The sequence below is a fragment of the Haemaphysalis longicornis genome, unplaced genomic scaffold (assembly GCF_048455015.1).
Source record: "Haemaphysalis longicornis isolate Haplotype H1 unplaced genomic scaffold, Haemaphysalis longicornis Haplotype H1 scaffold_7, whole genome shotgun sequence".
Taxonomy (NCBI): domain Eukaryota; kingdom Metazoa; phylum Arthropoda; class Arachnida; order Ixodida; family Ixodidae; genus Haemaphysalis; species Haemaphysalis longicornis.
Window position 1 is genome coordinate 72,026,976 of NW_027526422.1, and position 21,617 is coordinate 72,048,592.

The 21,617-nt window shown below is 51.8% G+C and overlaps 1 protein-coding gene across 4 annotated transcripts in view; it reads right to left on the reverse strand.

The window, feature by feature from the left end:
- LOC144145928 (carbonic anhydrase 1-like) overlaps nt 1-21,617 on the reverse strand; it is a 139,088-nt gene that overhangs the window by 20,547 nt on the left and 96,924 nt on the right. For all 4 annotated transcript variants that reach the window (XM_077677781.1, XM_077677780.1, XM_077677779.1 and 1 more), the window contains exons 4-6: nt 20,168-20,319; nt 18,840-18,932; nt 13,880-14,110 (exon numbers count right to left, since the gene is read on the reverse strand). In XM_077677781.1, coding sequence (XP_077533907.1) covers nt 13,880-14,110; nt 18,840-18,932; nt 20,168-20,319 — 476 coding nt within the window. The remainder of the gene's footprint in view (nt 1-13,879; nt 14,111-18,839; nt 18,933-20,167; nt 20,320-21,617) is intronic.

Consider the following 21,617-nt stretch of genomic DNA (forward strand, 5'->3'; position numbering starts at 1 on the left):
TCACCGAGGCGGATGCCGCTGACTAAAAAGTCGGAATGAAGCGGTGCCGCGGTCTCGCGTACACCGGCAAGCGCACGAAAATGTAAAATAATGTAAAAAAATGCAAGAAATGTTAACATTTTTAGATTTGTTTACAAGGACTAAAAAAGTGATTGACTGTAGGGTTTATCGCACCGACGCAACACAGGCGATGAGGCGCGCCGTAGTGGAGGGCTCCGGATTAATTTTGGCCATCTGGGGATCTTTAAAAGAACTAAAAAAATGATGACACTTCTGTTAGCACTACAAGTACCCTGACCAAGGAATTTCAGCAAATATATGTGTACTGCTACAGTAACAAGAAAAGACAGACCTAGTCTATTAGAAATAAATTATATGTCCTGAAGAGTAGAAATATTTGAAAGAGTGCAAATGACCATGTGAGTGCACTCCCGAGCAATAACGTAATCCTCTGGCATCACCGATAATTATGCGACTCTCTTGGCCCATTCATTCTTGTAGGCGTTGCCTCGGCACCAGCAGCAACTTCAGAAGCACCAGCAACTTCATTTCTGTCGTCGAGAATAATCATGCTGACCTCATTCTTGATTAAACAGAAGCGAATGAGCATACGCGCTCTACTACCGCGCACGACGTTTCCAGAGAGAAAAGTCAGGCTTTTAACGCATTTCTGAAAACTCGCAAACTCGAACTCGATGTTGCCAAAGCGGCTCTTTCGTTTACTCGACATCAGATGTCAACTGCCATTCAAATCTGCGCAGCACAGAGTTAGTAACTCGACCTTGGACAGCTGAGGATCGATGGAGGCCGATTACTGGCAGCTAGTTTACCCCACAACGAAAACATCATGCCAAGAGAATTTTTCACCATTGATCACTTCTTGCCCGGCGCAGCCGAGGCCCGGCGTCGATATGTATTCTAGCATACGGAAGCGTCACGCAGCGGCTTGTACCTGTGAGATGACTTCACCTCAAAGTACTATGGCTTGTTTATTTAGGCCGTGCTTTGTGTGCGCACTAATGAACACTACTATGAGCTTGTCGCTCACGCCCCGGTGGACAGCGGCCACCACGGGCATCTCATGCTTTCGACCTTGTCGCGTAGCGACAATGGTCCAATCCTGCGACAATCCTAGGGACAATTCTGCGGCAGGCGACGATGTTTCCTGCTTCTGGAGGAAACGTCGCAGACAAGCGCGTTCTCGTTTGTATCCTGGTTCAGATCGAAAGGAGTCGCTGTCGTTATTTCCCAACACGTACGGAAGGGCTCGCCTCTGTTCTGTAATTCACTCTCACCTATCCTTTCCTGGAGCTGCAACTGGTGGCGCGACCGCGAGCGACACAAAGGAACTCGACAGGGTGCACTGACTCTGAAGGAGCAACGGTTCCCTGTTTTATGGAGCTTAAGGGAACGCTGGAGGCAAAATACAACTAGCTCTAGATAGATAAGCTCACCGAGAGCACGAATGTACCACTCTTACGCGTAGCTTTTCTAAAATAAGGTTGAAAACAGCGAAAACGTGATGACGTTGTCGCCGCCACTGGCTATACCGCGCAACTTACACCGGAAGTAGTTAAAATTTTGTGACAAACATTTTAACAAAACGCCTTTAGAAGTTTATGAAGACATAACGTTAACTGGAAGTTTTGTAGTGTCATGCTCGAACGTCGAAGAGAAAATAGAAAGCTAGCAATAATATCACGGGAGCCCAGCCGATAGATCCCGCGGCGATCACAAACGCGAACTTCGCTTCGATTTCGATGCAATACTTGGTACAGTACTCGGCAAGACAATTGTGGCATGTCCCCATTTGTTATGACCCTCTGCGTGCTTTTGCTGCGCGATAAAACACAGGAACGCTCATTTTGGCTGTTTTTCAAGCGTACGCATGGTGTGGCGCATGAAACGGCTGCCGCTACATGGCGCTACTCGTCGTATACTATGTCTATGACACTTGGGGCAGCGGTATCGCTTTGCGGGGAGGAGTGCGGGGCCTGCGGCTACGCACTGGCAGCACCAGCGCACGGAGGAAAGAAAAGCACTGGCGGTTGGTTCGAAGCCAACATTCGGGCGGCCTAAAAATCATGCGTTTCTTCAATGACGCGTACAATACTGATCACGGGTACCACGAAGAAACATTTTGCTTGGTGGTCCGGAGCAGCAAAGGACGTGGGAGTTCGCAACTATTGGACCGAAATTGACCAAACAGCTTGGTACGTGGTAGCGTTATATTCGGTTGCCTCTATGCAGCTATACATTACCGCTGCCTCGCTTGCTTCCGGTTTATCGTGACGCAAACAGCGGCTGCAGCAGCCACTGTCTGCGTTATAAAATCGCTGCGGGGGAAATGAGGAAGAGAAATGCGTTGTTTGATTAGCGATTTCTCAGCAATTATGGCGCCTTTCGGCACCGAATCAACGCTAAAATGGCCATGAGAAGGTCAAACTTTCTCTTTAAACCGACTTGCTGGTTGCCTTCAGTGTTGCCTTCAGGCTACCGGTGCTCGGTGTCGATCAAGGTATGGGTGGGGATCTTGTGGCTGTCTATGTTTGATGTCCTTGCTATGTTTGACGCAGTTCCCAGTGCAATTACCTTGAGATTCAGACAAGCTGTCCATTCCAAGGTCATGTCCGCTATACATGGGAGTTCACCTCCAACACCTCCAAATCTTGCATCCTTCTAGCGCGCTGCACGAAACGCTATCCAAGGCGCCAACCGATCCTTAGAGCACGCTTCCAGATAACTGCGCCTGGGACGGCGGGGTGATTACGCAACGATACTTATAGTTGTAACTCGTAGGTCGGCTGGTGTTGGTTATTGCTCCACCAGAGCGTCACCTGTAGCTTAAAAGAAACGAATGCTCGTGCGTGCTCACGAGTTCAGTGTCAACAAAAAAGGAGGCTCGATGCCTCTCTACGTTGTACCCGATACCTCTTTGGGAAGGCAATGTGGTCCAGCGACTTGCGTAGGGCTCAGTAACGCCTTCATTTTCGGGTATCGAATATTTCGCGGCCAAAATTTCCTAGACAGTATAATTTCCATTAAACCCGTGATTGTAATCCGAAAAAGGGAGAAAGCAACGTCCAGCAAAGGTGCGAAAGCATGGGAAAGTCACATCTAGTACTGTACGAATACAAGCCGGGGTAAAGATGGCGCATGGCAAGTAACAGAAAACATCAAAATAATTAAGCCACCGGCGCTGATGGCTGACAGACAGAAACGCAAAGGAGGAAAATGCGGAACGAGAACGAGAGTGCGGAACGAGAACGAGGGATATAAGGATGGGAACACGAACGAAGGGAATGGGAGAGGGAATTGAAGCGGAAGCTGGAACAAGAACAGCAGGAAAGAGAAAAACAGAGCAGTGGGAATGAGAACGGGGTGTAAGAACGGGAGCAAGAATGTAAATGGCAATAATGAGTGAAATGAGAAGAATGGGAGAGAGAAGGGAAACGGAAACACGAACGGTGCCAGTTATGGAAATGCAAACGAGAGCTGAACTGGAAATGAGGAGAACCGGAAGGAAAGAGAAGCGGAAATGAGAAGGTCGAGACCGAAAATTTAAACGGAAGCGATAACGGGACGAAAAGGGCACGAGAGGAACGGGAACTGCTGCAAAAGAAAAGGGATGAAAAGAGCAGCGGAACGGAAAGAAAACATGGTGATGGAGAGCGTGAGTGAGAGAGGAGAAAACAAAAACGAAACGAACAGTTCCGCCCGACCTTGAGCATTTATGGGTGGAGTGAAAAGGGAGAGAAACAACAGCGCCATGAAAGGGCTTCACCTGAAGGCGGCTTCAGGTGAAGCCGTTACTGATCGATACTAATGGTTGGAGGACGGTCCGAGGTAGTCGTGAGAACACGCTGACGTCACGAGCCCGGCCGCAGACCCTCGGGATAGCCAAAAAAGCCTGAATGCGGAAGGCCGGGTATAAGGCGAGTGTCAGGATGCAGCAGGGAGGGACTGGACAAGCTTCAGGATAAACTTGATTGATTGATTGATTGATTGATTGATTGATTGATTGATTGATTGATTGATTGATTGATTGATTGATTGATTGATTGATTGATTGATTGATTGATTGTAGGGTTTAACGCGCCGACGCAACGCAGGTAATATGAGGCGCGCCGCAGCGGAGGTCTCCGGATTAATATTGACCACCTGGGGATCTTTAACGTGCGCCGAAATCTCGAACACCCAGGCGTTTCTTTCTTTTCGCCTCCATCAGAAAAGCGGCCGCCGTCGCCGCAGACGGGAATCGAACCCGTGTCCTCGGGCTCAGCAGCGCATTCAGGATAAACTTCAAGGTAGCAGCAAACAAACCAAACCACATTAAAGCTTGGAAAAGGCCCCAGCCGAAGAGAGCACCGGACTTGTGGTGGGCACTGCAATGTAATGGACACTGTGGCAGACACTTGCCCATAACCTTGTGCGTGAGGTCAGCGCAAATTACTGGCGCGAAGATGACGATCAGAAGAGGAAGCAACTGGTGATAGATAGATAGATAGAAGCAACTTTATTGTAGTCGCCTGCAGAGCGACACCACCATTAAATGGCGCCGCGACGCGGGCCCCTACGTCTTCTCAGCGGGTGGTCTTTACTTGACTACGGCGCGTGCTACTCCCGCGTTCGGTCGCCCTTGGGGCAACGTCCCGGCGGTTTCGCTCGGCCTTTGTCTTTCAAGAGCCGCCGAGACCTGCTGGACGGCCCAGGTTTGGATTTCTTGGTCGTAGCACTTCGCCGCAGCCGCGAGCCGCGGCGGAATCGTTGTACTTGTCGACGCTTCGTCGGGGAACTTGGTGCAGTCCCATAGGATGTGCGTCAGGGTGGCCCTCTCCCGCTGGCACACGCGGCACACATCACTCACACGCGGGCAACGATGCGTCGGACAAGCACGACAACCACAACGAGACGGCACACGCAGTGGCGCGAGCGCTAACCAACCGCGTCGCTGCAACCGACCGTCCACTGTGGTGTAGCGCCAAGGACCGTTTGACGACGTTCAACGAACTTACACAGTTCTACCGCTTGGCTCGAAGGACTCTCCCACCCCCGCACCCGGGGCTGAGCCGAGCGGAGGCGGTGCTGCTCAGACAACTGCAGACTGGGTCCTTACCCACCCCAGTGTTGATGAAGTATGTGTACCCGCAAGCAACTGGTGAGGTAGCCTGCAAGTAGTCCCTAGCAGAAGCTGTAGGCGCAATCGGAGTACGCATGCGCATGAACCTCAGTGCAGTGTAGCGTCCCTTGCGATCCGAAAATCCTGCATGAGCGGGAATAAGAGTAAGGCTTTCAAGGAAATGTTGCATGACATAACGGCACGAGCCGGAGTTGAGAAAAGCTGGAAAATTTGGGGACTTTGAGGGGTCCCAGTGGACCAGGAACAGCGGCAAGCGCGGTGCGAGAGGGTATGGGTTGATTATAGAGGAGAATGTCGCGATGGACATCACGGAGTGCTTTTGCGGGGATTACGGAGACGAAACACTAAGAGTGAGAAGTTGCACAGCATAATGCAGACAAGTCCACTGCCGAGGAAAGAAGAACAGGGCCCCAAGTGAAAGCCTGAGAGCGGAGATGTAAACGAGTCTTTTGCTGATTCTAGACATACCGAAAATACACAGGAAACACGTCAAAGCAGCGCATAGAGTCGTGTTTACTTATCCCCAACGAACCATGGTAAAGCAGACACCACGGATGTCTTGCCCATTTGACCCTGCTTCAGGAACAGAAGAATTTAAAAACCTAGACTGTCCTACGATGTAGCTTCGACGGCTGCCTATGGCGCGCTACCTCCGATCTCGATAACCCGTACTTCCACAAACCCTGGTCCTTGCCGTAAACGCGCCATTGGTGCCAAGCCACCCGGTTTCCCACTCGGTGTGGAGTTGACGCAACTTGAAAATTGTGCAGTAGGCTGCATCACCGATGTAAACTGGTCGAACTTTTGCGTGTCTCTAATTAACTGCAATGACACTGCACTATTTTGACTCCCGCACCACTAACGCACGCTCCCTAGAATAGCTATCTCAAGCAAATACCTTTCTGTCCCTTTCCCTTTCTTTTCTCGACGTCGAGGCCTTCTCCTTCCAATTCCGTAGTAACACTCAGTCGCAATTCGTATTCCACCTAGAGCGCGCGCTAACGCGTCCTGTGTTCCCTTGATTCAACAACCTGTCACGCGTGCAAGGCTACAGTCGGAAGGAAGAGGCAACGACACCAATCAAGGGCGCTCATTGAAAACGGCCCCAACATTTCGGAGCGGCTCCTTTGATGATCATCAGGGGCGACTGCAGTGTTCGACCACAAGCAGCCGTCATATAAAGTGGCTTCTTTTTTTTTCTTTTACTCGCTTCTTGCCCTTGCTTGTCGGAGGCCGCGGGCGTAAATGGCGGGAAGGGCACCTAAGTATCTAGTACCTAGGGAACGAGTAAGGGAAAAAAATCACGCCATATCCACGAAATGAATGATGATAAGTGGGGCGAAGCTCGAGAGGGGGAGATCATCGGTAACCGTAACTCTCCCGTGAAAGTTCGCCCATTACATCATTAAGAAAGACGTAAGACTGTGTGCGTACATTGTACAAATCAACTTTTATTTTCGGAGTCAATGCTCCCAGGCCCAGACCTGGTGAAAGACCCCGCGCCATCGAGGACTACCACAATTTGTCACGTAGGATGGGACACAACGGTAAAGAAAGAACTTTTATTTAGGGCGAACTTGTGCCCGAACAAGACGAGAGGAAACGAGCAAAGGTCCTTGCGTCTCGTTCGATCTCCGAGAACGACTGCCTGCGTTCGTGGCGTGATCTCTTGCGTGATCGAGGCCGCCGGTAGGGGGCCATGACGAGCAGTCGCATCTCACAACGGCTCCGCGTCTAATTAACTCCCAGTGGCATTTATCTACCTCGATTGAGCCGCGGACCACTCGATCGTCTTCCGCAAGTCTTCCGCTACCCGGCGAGGTGATTTTTATTACGGTGAGCAGCATAAGTTGAGCCTACTCAGCAGTGTGACCGCCGGCGAGGCGGCCGTGCTCGCCGCCACGGCTACGTGACACCGCTCGCAGAGCTCCATCGTCTGAAGCAGCCGCCGACATGCCGACTGTCGAGATCGAGGGTGAGTCTATCTCACCTGAAGATTATAATAATACTGCGGGTTGGATCGAAAGCTACCGCCGACGAGGCCGCCGTGAGCTGGCCCAGCTAACCCTAACGTCGCCGAACAAAGGACAACATGGCGCCGGCTACCACGTCGATGCCAGAAGAGGCAGGCAAGATGGCCGCCCTCGCTCCAAGTCTCGCGGCCGTCGCCAAGAGCGTCGAGCTCCGGAACTTCCACCGACCGACGTGAAAATCATTCTCCGCCCGAAGAATAATCTCGACTTACAACGATGCAGCCACGCCGTGCTCCACGACAGCATCCGCAACGCAGCCGGCGTGAATCTGGAAGAAGCGCTAGCCGACACCTTACGCATTAACAACCTCCGCAACGTCATCGTCGTCAGCACACCTAGCTTGACCAGAGCAACACTCTATGGGCGCATCGACTCGCTTCGTCTCGGGGACCGAACTCATGCAGTGAGCGCCTACACGGCCCCACCCGAAGGTACGGCGAAGGGCGTCATACACAATATTCCGGATACTGATGACGCCGACGCCATCACCCGCAGTCTCGTCAACAGCCGCAACCCTACCATCCTGCAAGCCCGACGCCTCGGCACGTCCCGCTCAGTGATTATCGCTTTCGAGGGTGGCACCGTCCCCTACTACGTCTATTACCGTGGGACTGAATACAAATGCTATCTGCATAAGAAAAAGCACGAAGTTTGTGAGCGATGCGCAGCATACGGACACCGTATCGACGTCTGCCCCAAACCAGACAATTATACTCTCGAAGTATGCCCGGTATGTGGTCTTCGCGATCCAACTCCTGTCCATCCTTGCACCCCACGTTGCGCCATCTGTGGCCTAGACCACAAGACGGGCGACAAAACGTGCAAACAGCGGTATCGCACCCCCTACCTATTGCAACGACGCCGCTGGGATCAAGAACGACACCGAAGGCACACTCCCGGACGATCATTTCACAGCAAGGACCGGGATACCTCAGGCACCCCACGGGACCGTTCGACATCCGTCCCGCGTCTCGCAGGCCCCGCCGCACCCCAAGGGGTTCAGCACCGCTCCCGCTCTAAGCGAAGATCTACAAACAAGGGGGGCCTCGTCACGCTCGGACGCTCTCCGACGCCTAAACCTAGTGGACGCCAGCACAGCCCTCCTCCAGAACAGCGCCAGAGCTTGTCTACCGCTCGCCATCCCACCTCGTCTCCCACTCGCCAGCGGAGCTGCTCCGGCCGACGCCAGATCCGGTCTCCAGCATCAGGCGCTACAAGCTTCGCTGCGCCCCCCAAGGTGAGCTGGGCAGAATTGGCCTCCCAGTCCACACAGCACGTACATAAGGTAGACCCGGTACAGCAAGAATTAGTTAAGCTCAGGCAAATGATTGAACTCCTAGTGGAAGAGAACACTCAGTTACGTACACAACTCGCCCGACAGGTGGCAGGACAGCTCTCGTCCCAGGAGAACATGGACACCACTACTACACTTCCTTCCGAGTCAGCCCGGCACACCCCATCTTAAATTGCACGCAGTGAGCTCCCCAGCGACATACCCACACCCGCCGACTCGGAGCCCGAAATCGCCTCTATACAGTCTTCCAAACGTCGTAAGGGACTTGATGCTAAACCCAAGGATGCTCAGTATACAACTGAGCAAGTCGTGGACTCTAAACTACAGCAATTCGAACAGAAAACCGAACGTGCAATGAACGACCGCCTGGAGGAGCTCAAGGGCATGATCACGGATCTCACCAATACTATCGCAAAAGAATTCTCAGCCATGAAAGCCCGAATCTCAGTTCTAGAAAACACGCAGAGCCAGCCGGTCTCCGGTGGCGGCGGCCCAATTAAGCACAAGCCGTACACGCGTCCCACCCCTGAGCCCAACACAAGCACATTCCTAGAGCATATGGCATTACCTAAGAATACTCTCGGGGATTAACATGGGACAAGATAACCGACGACCCTATAGCAGCATAATTATCTGGCAATGGAACTGCAGAAGCTACAGAAAGAAGCGCGACGTCCTTCAACAGCACCTAAATGCAGTGGGGAACGACGCTGTACCAGATGTTATTGCATTACAAGAGACATATGGCACCTCCAAACTCGCAGGCTACCGTGCCTTTGCCCCGTTAGATACTGTCCCTGCCAGCCGTCCCCACCACCTGGTCACCACGCTGGTCCGTCGCAATATCCCAGTTATACAACATGCCATGGGAGTCGAGGGGGCCGATCACGTGCTGGTGGAACTGGTTTTCACCACGGGCCAGCGCAAGAGCAGCGTCTTTATACTTAATACGTACAGCAGCCCCCGGCAGGCTCATCGTTTTTCTAAACTTTTTCGACGTGCGGCCGATCTGGCAGGCCATCATTCCCCGCTCCTTGTCCTGGGCGACTTCAATGCCCCACACACAGCATGGGGCTACGGACGGAACACAGCGAAGGGCACCCGCTTATGGCTTGATGCACAACAAGAGCGTCTTACGCTCTTGACCGATCCGATGCAACCCACAAGGCGGGGTACGAGTACCACACAGGACACCACCCCCGACCTCACCTTTATTCGAAATCATCACCGTTCCGTTACTTGGACCAACACTAGGGTCGACCTGGGTAGTGATCACTACATCCTGAGCATTCACTTAGAGACGCCGCTATGCAGACGTCGTGCTGGCGTTACTCAGCAACTCGTTGACTGGCCGGAGTTCCGCAAGGCGCGACTGCAGGGCACCGAACTCGCTCAGCCCATAGAGAATATCTCGGAATGGGTGGCCCAGCTACGGCAGGACGTTCAACACCACACCCGCACAATACCACAGGAAGCTCAGATCCAACAGGCGGACTCCCGTCTGCTACGGTTGTGGGAAGCCAAATCTAGCCTCCAGCGACGGTACCGTGCCCGACCGGGTAGTAGGGCGCTCCGCCGTAGAATTGTACAACTTCAATGCGAGATAGAGAAACACGCCGCTCACGTAACTGCACAGCAATGGTACTCATTCTGCCAACATCTGGGAACTAATATGAGTGCCTCACGCACTTGGCGTATACTCCGTCATCTCATTGACGACACCAAGAGCAGAACATCCCAACGACAGGAACTTCTCAAACTCCTGCACCAATATCCAGACGAGCCCCAGCAACTCCTTTCAGCGCTCCGAGCCCGCTACATTACTCAAGCGCCCCCGTCGGTTGCACGCACATATCACGGCACAGCCAATCCGACGCTTGATGCACCGTACACAGAGTCTGACACCCGCAGAGCCATGGCCCAACTACGTACGCATTCGGCACCTGGTTCCGACGGGATCACCAATAAGACACTTCGGAACTTGGACGACGCCTCTGTCACGGCACTCACAGCCTACTTCAACAAATGCTGGACAGACGGGGTGGTCCCGGATGACTGGAAAAGTGCGATCACCGTATTCATCCCAAAACCAGGAAAGCCCCTGAAAATCGAGAACCTTCGTCCCATCTCGCTAACATCATGCTTAGGGAAGTTGTTCGAGCACATGGTTCTCCACCGTCTTACTGCATATGTGGAAACACACCAATTACTCCCCGAAACCATGTACGGCTTCCGCCAGGGACGCTCCACGCAGGACGTATTGATACAGCTACACCATGACATCATACTGGGCACCGGAACCTCGCCACGGGACACGCGGGCCGTCCTTAGTTTGGATCTCAAGAGTGCCTTTGATAATGTAGCCCATGACGCCATCCTACGCGGCCTCACGGACATGAACGTCGGCCCAAGAGCCTACTACTACGTACAGGATTTTCTATCTCACCGTACGGCACGCCTTGCAATCGGGGACCTCAAAACCGATTCCATCCTGCTGGGCGATGTGGGGACTCCCCAAGGATCAGTGCTCTCGCCCTTCCTATTTAACGTGGCGATGCGGGATCTCCCGCCAGCCCTAGCCCAGATACCTAATCTCCAACACAGCTTATACGCGGACGATATTACTCTATGGATAGCCGGGGGCAGAGACGGCGACATCCAGGACGCCCTTCAAGCCGGCATCGGGACAGTGGAATGCTACGCCAACAGCAAGGGGCTACAGTGCTCTCCACAAAAATCTGAATTGTTAGTTATCTACCCAGGCCGTCACACCCCTCCACCCCACCAGAGCATTCAGTTATACTCTAGCAGGGGAACGCCCATACCTCAGGTTCCCGTTATTCGGATATTGGGGATGCACATTCAAGCAAACGGTCTCAACTCAGAAACCATCCGCCGCCTCGATGTTCATGCCACCCAGGTCGGGCGCATGCTCACTCGGGTAGCTAATCGGCGGCAGGGAATTTCCGAACACACTCTATTTCGCCTCGTGCAAGCCTTCATACTCTCCAAGATAACTTATGCCACCCCCTATCTCCTGCTGACTCGACTTGAAACAGAAAAGCTCAATATAATTCTACGCCGTACCTACAAGCAGGTGCTAGGAATTCCCGGAACGGCCCCTACCCACCGCCTTCTGGAGCTTGGCATCCATAATACAGCTGATGAGCTCATCGAGGCTCAGCGCACTTCTCACATGCACCGCCTCGCACTCACGCCTACGGGCAGAAAAATCCTACAACGGCTAGGCCGCACGGTCCCATTTGAACACCCTTCTGCGCAACCCGTGCCTGCCTTTTTACAAGCGGTGATAGAAGCGCCCCCTCTTCCCAAGAACATGCAAGCGGGCTCGCAGGATGGTCGGCGCCGGGCACGAACGAGGTACCTCACCCGCCTCCTCAAGACCCATTCACATGTGTGGTATACGGACGCCTCCCCATATAAAGGACGCCCCGCCCTTTGCGCTGCCACATCTAACTTTCCCAATAACCAGGAAGTCGCATGCACCTTGCCCCATGGCGACATCACAGACGCAGAAGAGGCAGCCATCGCCCTTGCGGTTGTACAAATCGCTCGCAGTGGCTCTCCTGGAATCATCGTAACTGACTGTCAGACCGCCCTGCGAAACATTACGAACGGCAAGTGCAGTCCCCCAGCTGCTCGCATACTACGCACCATCCCCGAGACCCCGCACTTACCTCCCATACGTCTCCTTTGGACCCCCGCCCACTCGGGCCTGGAGGGGAATGAGGTGGCTCATGAGCTGGCCTGCGAGCTCACCAACCAGGCGTCAGATCATCCGGCCACTACTCTGCTCTCAGCACCCCTCCTTAGCTTTCAAGATGTCCTAGCTTACTACAAGGACGCTAGACGCATTTACCCACACCCGCACGCCTCACTCACTCGATACGAAGCGACCACACTACGTCAAATCCAGACGAACACCCTTCCTTCCCCAGCACTGTACAGCAGAATACACCCTAGCTTATACAGCCCGTTCTGTCCATCCTGCGGTGTCTGGGCCAACATGCAACACATGTTATGGCAGTGCCCCACTATGCAGACCGACAATTTTATTCACAACGAATCAGACTGGGAGGCCGCGCTGCTCAGCCCCAATAAGGACATCCAGAAGGCGCTTGTGGCTCTAGCGATCCGTGCGGGACCTCCAGTGCTTCAGCGAGATCCGCCACAGCAACCACCTCCATGAACGGCCCGGCCACAGGGGGCCACCGTCGGGTCCAAGCTGGGCTCAACCGCTGACCCTCTGAACACTATCGGGCCACTAAATAAAGTTTTCTCTCTCTCTCTCTCTCTCTCTTGCGTGATCTCCCACTCGCAGTGCACACGCGCTCGCGCCTCCGTTGGCGAACACAGACAAGCTCGCGCTCCCGGTGCCGAGTTTGCGCTGCCGGTTGCAGCCGGTTCTTGCGCGTGCAACGCGGCCCACTTTGCGGCATCTCCGAAAGCATGCGGCGGTCACGTACCACGAGACACAAGGGATGGACAGACCCATGACTTAAGGAGCTTGGCCCCTAAAAAATCCCGGGCCATCTCCACTAAAGTGAAACGCGGGCAGGGAGGGGCGAAGCATGCAGTGTATAAGCGTATTCTTGGTGCCTTGGCGTTTTTGCCAACGGAGATGAAACCGCTGGGGGGCAGAGGTATACAGCTTTGCTGTAAGATTCTCTTGCCTTTGAAACACGAAGCTCTCTATCGCGAAGCGTAAACGAGTGTTCCCGTGTTTTTTTTTAGTACGCGTTACGTTTCAGCGCGAGGCGTAAACGAATTTACCAGTGTCTTAGTACCGTGACTACATGAGACGACGGTTACGACGACGGCAGGAGACGCCAATAGCCTCAGCCCCAAAGGGGCTTCGCCCCTAAAAAAGAAGCCACCTTTTATAACTGCTGCTGGTGGACGAACACAGTCACCCCTGAGGAGGGACCCGAGTAGGCCCCGAAACGTTGGGACCGCTTTCAATAAACGCCCTTTATTGGTGTCTTTGCCTCCTTCTTAAGTTGAACCCAACCAGACGGAGTTCTGTCGAAGATGTCCACATTCAAGACTTCATTCGCGGGAGGAGGAGGAGAAAAGCGAAAGGAAAGGCCGAGAGATTATCCAGGCTTAGAGCCCGGATTGCTACTCGGCACTGGGGAAGGGGTGTTCAGGGGATAAAAGAGATGGCAGGCGAAAAAGGGGGGATAGGAGCGGGGTCGCGCACACACTTTAGTCCCTTCGTGGGCACTAGAGTCTCTCAGCTAAACCTGTGTCCTTCATAAAACGCAGAAAGGCTTTTGTTGCCTCCTGCGAGGCCGATTGTAGGGGTCTTTGTCCTAGAATAAAGTGCTAATGGGCGGAAATGTGCCTTTCACGCGGAGGGGGCGTGCGCGCCGTAACAAGCACACCCACCTGCTCTTCGCTGATGGGCACAGTGGTGGTGAAGATGGTGAAGGTGACGACCTCCGAGCAAGGGGGCGTGGTCAGAGAGCCCGTGTAACGGAAGAAGTCCTTGGTGCGCCGCGGGAGCAGCCGGCTCAGCACCACGGGCCTCTGCAGGTTGGTTCCTCTCGTGCCGCTCAGCCGCACGTCCTTCAGGGCGTCCACGATCACGCTGATGTCCTCGTTCGCCGTGGGGCCCACCTGCGCAGACACCGATCAACGGTGAGCAGAGCCCCAGAGACTACCATGCGGCAGTACTGCAGCCACAAATAGCCATTCAGAGAAGGTCCCCACATGGGTTAATCAACGGATACGAACCACGTGCTTCCCCAATCGCGTTACGCGTAACGCTTTAAATGGTATGTTTCTGGAAAAGACTAAGCTTTAATATAAATACAGGGAGACAAAACGCAGCAGCATTCGATTACATGACTATCGACTGTGGACGTCCGTTTTCTTGACTGCCGTTTTGAGGGCTGTGCTTTTGTAGTTAGTTTTGGAGCACGTTTTCCCTGAATTATAAACTTTATTTAGTAGCGCAAACGCGTAAGAGTGCTCGCCATAAGGGATCGTTTGTTTCGTTCCAAACATGGGTTCGACTGGGGTGACTGAGCACCACTTCCCTGGCGAGAGAACGTGGCAGATTTTTTTTTTTCAATTTGCGACTGAGTACATTTTAACGCATACCATAGCGAGCTGCATTCTGAATGATTCCAAAGTGCTTCTGTCTGCAAGCTGCCACGTAAAAAATTGGCGCAGCTAGCACTAGTGGTGCAAGGCTGGAGAAACAGCAGAGCTGGCGGCCCCTCTCTCTTCGTAGGAGACCCGGCTGTTGTACCTCACATGGACGTCCGAACTTGCCGTTGAAAGATGTCCATCACTGGCAGGCCCGGATCGTTTCGTCCGCATGCCTTTCACATCTCTCCCAAAGTGTACCGCGTTATCACGCGCTTAGAACCCGCGGCCAAGTCCAAAGCCAACGCCCGCGCTAGGAACACGAAGGACATGGTACGCGCCCGGAATGCGACGCTAGCTTAACCGGATAGACGCCGGTATCACAACGTGAGGCATTCAGGTTCGATTCCGACCACGGGAGGCATTTTTTTTCAATTGGCTTACATGTTATTCTTCCCCACCGCTGCTTACCCCGTAACCCTCGGGCCTTTGGGGCTGCCCAATGGTTGCGTTGTCGGTTGCACGGCGTGAAGGTCTCGGGTTCAATTCCCGGCACCTCCCTAACCACGTTTTTTTTTTTTTTTCTTAAGGCGTGAACTCCCAGCACCTGCAAGTTGGCTCCTTGCCTCCTCGACACTTTCTCTCACACTCTGAGTTTTTATTTTGACACGGACGGATATTGTTCGGCCCAAAGAACTCCGCTGTTAAGTTGTAAATAAGGTGCGTCCATGTCTTTTTTTAGCAGCCTAAGCGGCTGTTACGATTCAGCGCGCCGCTGTGCGGCAAGCTGCGTGCAGCGCTCTTCTTCTTTGTGGCAGAGCCACCAATACGTCCGCCTTCCGCGTGAGCGCCTCTCTATCGGTGACTCAAGCTTGCAGAGACAGTGAACAGATCCCAACAGCCGCAACGTGCCTGGGAATGGCCGTATCGCGGGCGCCTCACTGTCGGCGTGATTCAAACTTCGACGACGACGGCAGACGCGGCATGCAGAGACTTGTCCGGAGGACGCGGACGCCATTGCGGAGATTATCTCCCCTCTTTTAGACTCAGCGTGCGCCGCTACTACCGACCCCTCACGAACTCTGGAAAGAGTGTCGTGTGTGCCTGCACTGTTCGCGCCGTGTGCAAAAATTAGGGAGAGAACTTGTTTGACCCTTAACGCTTTGCGTATAAATACGAGCCCCGAGCGCCAAGTATGTTCGTTCTGGAGCAGCGAATCAATGCTGTCACTCCGTTCGAGTCCTGTACTGTAACCTCGCCCGTCGGGGCATTGTTACTGTCTTGCTGCGGCTCATCTCTCGCCATGCAATAAACCGGTCAAGTCTGCCTTCTGCTTCTGGTCGTCATCTCCAAGGCAGCAACATTTGCTGGCCCCGCTCACCACCACGCTACCACACTCATGACGGAGGCGACGGAGCACGGTGCTGGGACGCCTTTCCGTATGCAACACGGCGCATATTCCAGTCTAAGTTCATGTACCTACTGGCCCAGAGGAGTGCTTTGCTGCAGCAGAATGCAATTCACGACTACTCTCCGCACTGATTTTCGACGGTAGTTGCAGTTCTGCTGGAAGGCAGAGACGATTGCAGCGCCACCCATCGCCGACGACTTGAGCTTCACTCCGCTCGAGCTGACTGATGCTGCCTCCGGGGCATCGCTGGTGACATCAATCAGCCAATGCCGATAATGCTTCACCGGGCTGCCAACCTAAATTAGTTTCTTCTAATTATCCCACTCGAATAAACACACTTTTCGTTAAACTTGACACAATCCTTATCTCGCTTTTAAATGAAGTGCACTTGTATGCTGCCTTCATGGTCCCATAGCGGCCGAGAGACATAACGTCTGAACCGAAAGTGACGTCGCACTAAGAATAGATGCCATCCGCATTGTTGCGACCGCAATGACACTCCGGTACTTGAAGTTTCGTTTCCCCATGCTTGTATTCAAATCACGTAATGGCATCCACTGTGCCTTAATACTGAAGATGTACCATCAATTTTTTAAAGACGATAGTCTTTCTTGGGCTACTTAAACCCAGAAATTGTGGTCTAGCTGCCTGCCTGTCTGTCTGTCTGTCTGTCTGTCTGTCTGTCTGCCTGCCTGCCTGTAACTAGATTCAGCCACCCGGTCAAAGTGAAACGTAGTCTGCGCAATAGTCTTGTATAATCACAGCCAAATGTAAACGTCTAAGCCCGGTTTATATGTTCATACTTGTCAACATTGTTGAACAAGAACAAGACATTACGCTAATGTAAGACAGAAAATTCTTGCACAAGGGATATTTGCAGTGTTCCTTTATAAAAAATTCATAGATGCTTGATTTTTCCGAAATCAAACCCTACATCCAATGCAGAAAAAAAATTCACACTCTTTCCTGCTGTCTCCCGCGCCACTATTGCTTATGGCGGTATTTTAGGCAATCAAGCGGCAACAATTACGAAAGGTTCCACTAGATAGGTTCCACGTTCTGCTTGGAACGCACGTGGATAAGGGCATGCAACGCGGTTCTATAGACGTTGAAGTAGAGCGCCTCGATTCACGCGCGTCTCCGCCGTTAGGCAGCGCTGGCATCGAGTCACCCGACCTGGAGCAGTGGAACGCGGTAAATTTAAATTGACTTGAGCAAACCTTTGGCGTCTTTACCTTGGGAGGAGCGTGACACAAGAGGAACAACATGAGAGGTGAGCGGGAAAGCGAAGGGAGGCACTTACTTGGCAAATGTCAAAAAGTCTTGTCGACATTTGCAACGAATACGCGGCCATTTTTTTTTGCTTGACATTTCCTTTGCCTGCTCCCCTTTTCAGCACATTTTCCCCCTTTCCCACGCACACAACAGCAAACATTTTTTTCAGCTCAATTAACATTCCCACATTTTTCATACTTAATTTATCCGCCTTCTTTATCGCGAAACAACCGAAATTTCAAGTTTTTAGATTTCATTCATTCATTCAATACCGAAATAACGACCGGGTTGCCCACAACATAGTGTAAATAGCAGTATGACCGAAGCACGTGTCATGATGGGGCGAAAAATAAACTATATACATTTTTATCCTTGTTTTTCTTTTTCCATTTTCTTTTCTTCCCTTTTTTTGTGCTTCGGCAGAGTGAGCGTCCCCAGGCGCAGAAATGGACAGCGGCTGCCAACAGTAGTTCACACGCTCGCGAGGCACTCCGCCGGAGCGTAACTTGTGCCCACTCTTCTTAATTTTCTAGCCCGTCTGACCCGCTGGGACCAGGTGTACGGAGGCCCCAACGAAAGATCCGGGTGAGAGTTTCTTCGCAACAATCCCTTTTCGGTCGCTATATCCCCCGCTGTTAACGATGTCTAGTCACACGCAAAGGGGGTGACAGCACGCGAACATGACGAACGCTACCTTCGTGCCATCGAGCGAAACGAGGTGGACCGTATTTCACTGCGAAAAAAAATGAAATGGTACCACTAAAGGCGAATCGAGAGACCCGTATAGAAGCGATGAGAATACAACTGTCAGGGATCCTCTTTTGCGTGTTTCTTGCCAATAGTACCATGATTGTTGCCAGTATATACACTGAACCAGCTGAACTGAACTTTCCCCAGTGTTGCTCAGGATTCTGAGTCACTAGGTCAAGCGCGTCAGTGATCCAACGAGTCATTACATCCATTCGTAAATCTACGGACCCATTGGATCTAGTGACGCGTTGGGTCTAATGACTCGGATGAATGTATCGACTCTTTGGATCTTATGACTCGTTGAATCTAGTGACTCTGTGGGGCGGGAGGGAGAGGAGGGTAGTTAGGGCAGAAACCTTTTTGCCCCCGCCGCCTACCTGTATTGTGATATACAAAATGTAATGTAATGACTCGTTTGATTTATTGGCGTATTGGATCTCGTGACTCGGATGGATCTCTTGACTCGTTGGATCTTCTGACTTGGGTATCACGGGGCCTAGTGGATGTCCTGACTCGTTGGATAGACCATAAACGGTTTCACGCTAACCTGTTACTCTTCTTTCCAGTATACCTTTCTCATGCATCAGTGCAAATACAAGTGTAGAAATTCAATTGCGGAAGCTCTGGCGAATTGGTATGCCACAACTGTAAGGCACCGCAACGGGACTTATATACACAAAATGAAGGAGTGCCGTCCTTTTTCGTCCAGTGTATTCGTTCTTTCGCGCTGTTTTCGAGTTATGACAAACGTATGCGCTCTAAAACTAGCGGAAAGGTGAAGCAAATGAGCCGTGGAAGATATGCGATACATTCTCTTACCTCGAAAAAGACTCCCAGCACAGCGAGCCCGTCGTTGTACTTGAGGGATTCGGCCAGGCTGCCGTATTTTTGGTTGAAGTGCACGAGGTGGAGCTGTAAAGGAATATTTCGCATTCTAATAAATCATACGCTGAGTTACACCAGCCGTAGACTTCAACAGCAACCCCGATTTGAAAAAAAAAAACAGCTACCACAGACTGATTGCAAAGCGCTAAAACAGGACACGTTTGCACCACCTTGGACGTGGTTCCGCAGTGCGAATTGTTTTAACAATATGTTTAAAGCACAGAAGATATATATGGCAGATTTATATCGCAAATAAACAAGTGACAGTTGAATAAGCCTGCAGTCTCGCTGTACTTACATTGATTATAATTTTTCTGCCAGTCCTCTCAGAATTCCGAGATGATTGCCTAAAGTTTTCTGTAGTTTTAGGATTGTTAAGCGTAAAAGATATAGCGTGATTTCTAATATTCATTCGATGAAGTGCAGTTCAATGTTCACTCTATTGGCTTTCTACTCTAGTCTGTAGTAGTTTTGGCTATACATGCTTTGTATTCAGCCGCTATTATGGAAGGCCCATAGATGGCACTCAAGGTGGCGAAAAATAATGAAGCACCAAATCGCGAATAAAAAATTGGTTCCAACGCCCCCTAACCCCAGATTACGAGACCAAAGATGCTAGGCATTTAATTCAGGTTCTACCGTTGCAACGTCAAGTTCACTTTTTTTGGCATTCCTCAAACTGAGTCGCAATGCTTTGTTCCACTAGCAAAAAAAAATATGAATCAAGCGGTATAGGTGGTATTCATTGAAAAGCTTGGCTGTCAATTTATTCGCTTGGAAACACTGGAAACGACCACGGACATGGACGCCGCGCCACAGACATGGCGCGACTTGTGCCACTGCGCCCGCACGCCGAATAAAAAAAAACACCAGCGTGCGTCGTCTGCTCCGTTTCAACCCGATTCTCAACGGTGGTGTCAACAGAGGTGTTATTAATCCCAATCACATTGGACTTGCGGCATTACTTTGCGTTCGGTGGGTTAGAGTTTGGAACGTCCAACTTACATCATGTGCTTAGCACGGACAAGTGCCGCCATCCCGCGGAGCCCGACGTAACCAGTGACGGCGTACCACGGCCTCCGCGATCGGCTGCCGGCGGCGCGCCGCCGGCAGCCGATCGCGGAGGCCGTGGGCGTACTCACATGGTTGCTTGCATGCGCGCCTCACCAGTGAATACAAGCTATAGAACACTTTGCACAGCATACAGCACCCCACCCAGAAGAGATGCGACGAGAGAGTGGCCCAGTGAGCAGCGCTCTTACCTCTAGCGGATACTGGAAGCCACGGACCGTGTGCTCCGCCCCTCGGCTCGAGTTGGAGCCCCAGTGGTAGTGGAACTGCGCGAACTGGAACCTGCCCGGGAGGCCGGCCCCCTCAATGTACCGGTTCTCGTTCTCGGTCGCCGACACTTGCACTGCGCATCAAGAAGAGATATCTTTGCTGTCCTTAAATCAGGGCATAAAAGGGACCTTGCAACACTGCTTGTAACTTTTTTTTCTTAATCCTAAATGGTTCCAGAACGTAGTCAACAAACACACCCTGTACTTAGAATAGGAGGTCACAAATTACCTTAGCCAAAAATTACTGCTCTATGCCTGTCAGACAACCAGAAACTTGCTCAAAAGATTTTTATCTCCTTCCCCGTCCTGGCGTTCTTCGACGGCTTGAATGACGTCATTACAGAGGTGTAGCGGCTATTGGCCAGCTTCCTTCAGTTCCGGCAACAAACGCATTCGATATCCACTTTAAACAGAAATGCACAAAAGCAAGGCAGAAACGGAAGACGGATCCGGTGCGCAGGCAAATCGCGCAATGCCGCTCTGTGCTGGCGATAACCGTATCTTTCACAATGCCTCCAAAAGGAAAGAGTGAAAGCGTTTACCGGAAGTGTTGCGGAGTCCCTTTAATTTGGCTTAATTTATTCGCAGATTAAGCAAAGAGAAAATATGCTGGGAAAAATAACAAAAAAAAATGAAGGAAGCCCGCACTAACGCGTAAAACTTGAAGGTAGAGAAGCTGTACGCAACATTCACGACCAGAACTAGGGTTTATGTCCACGATTGCAGCCGATTTGCTTCTTCTTCGCTGCCTCAACGACCTTCACTCCGTCATTGTTGCTGTAAGTGTAAGCTTCCTTCTTTTTTTCTTTTTGAAGTGATAATTATTGGACATCACCTTGGAGGGGCGTACGTTATGACGTGTCTTTCTCGTTCTGAGCAAGATTACGGCGAACGCAGGAGTTTTTTTCTTTCTTTTTTTTTTTTAGGGGGGGGGGGTCACACTTGACCAGTCTCCCTAAGTCGGTATGCTTGGCTTGGAAACGTCCGACGGGGACGCTGTGCGGTCGCGGCGAGAGAGAGAGCTCAAACTTTATTTGAAGCGGCCCATGTCCGGGCTGCTGTAAATGGGGCACGTGCTCGGCACTTCCTTGGTTTTGTTAACTGCCGAGCGGTCACCTCGAGGTCCGCGCTTACGGGCGCGCTCTCGGCAATTTAGTGATATTTTCAACTGCGGACACGAAAACTTGGGATTTGCAAACTTCTTTGATAAAATGTCCGCGGGTATTATCTTCCGATTAAATGAATTTAGTTCCAAGCGTTGGCCAGATCGCACACCACGTAACACCGCTTGCTAACAGAGAGGTTAATTTTTATATGTACTACCGTTTCTCGTCTTTGTTGTGTAGTACATTTCCGGCAGTATCGTTGCAGA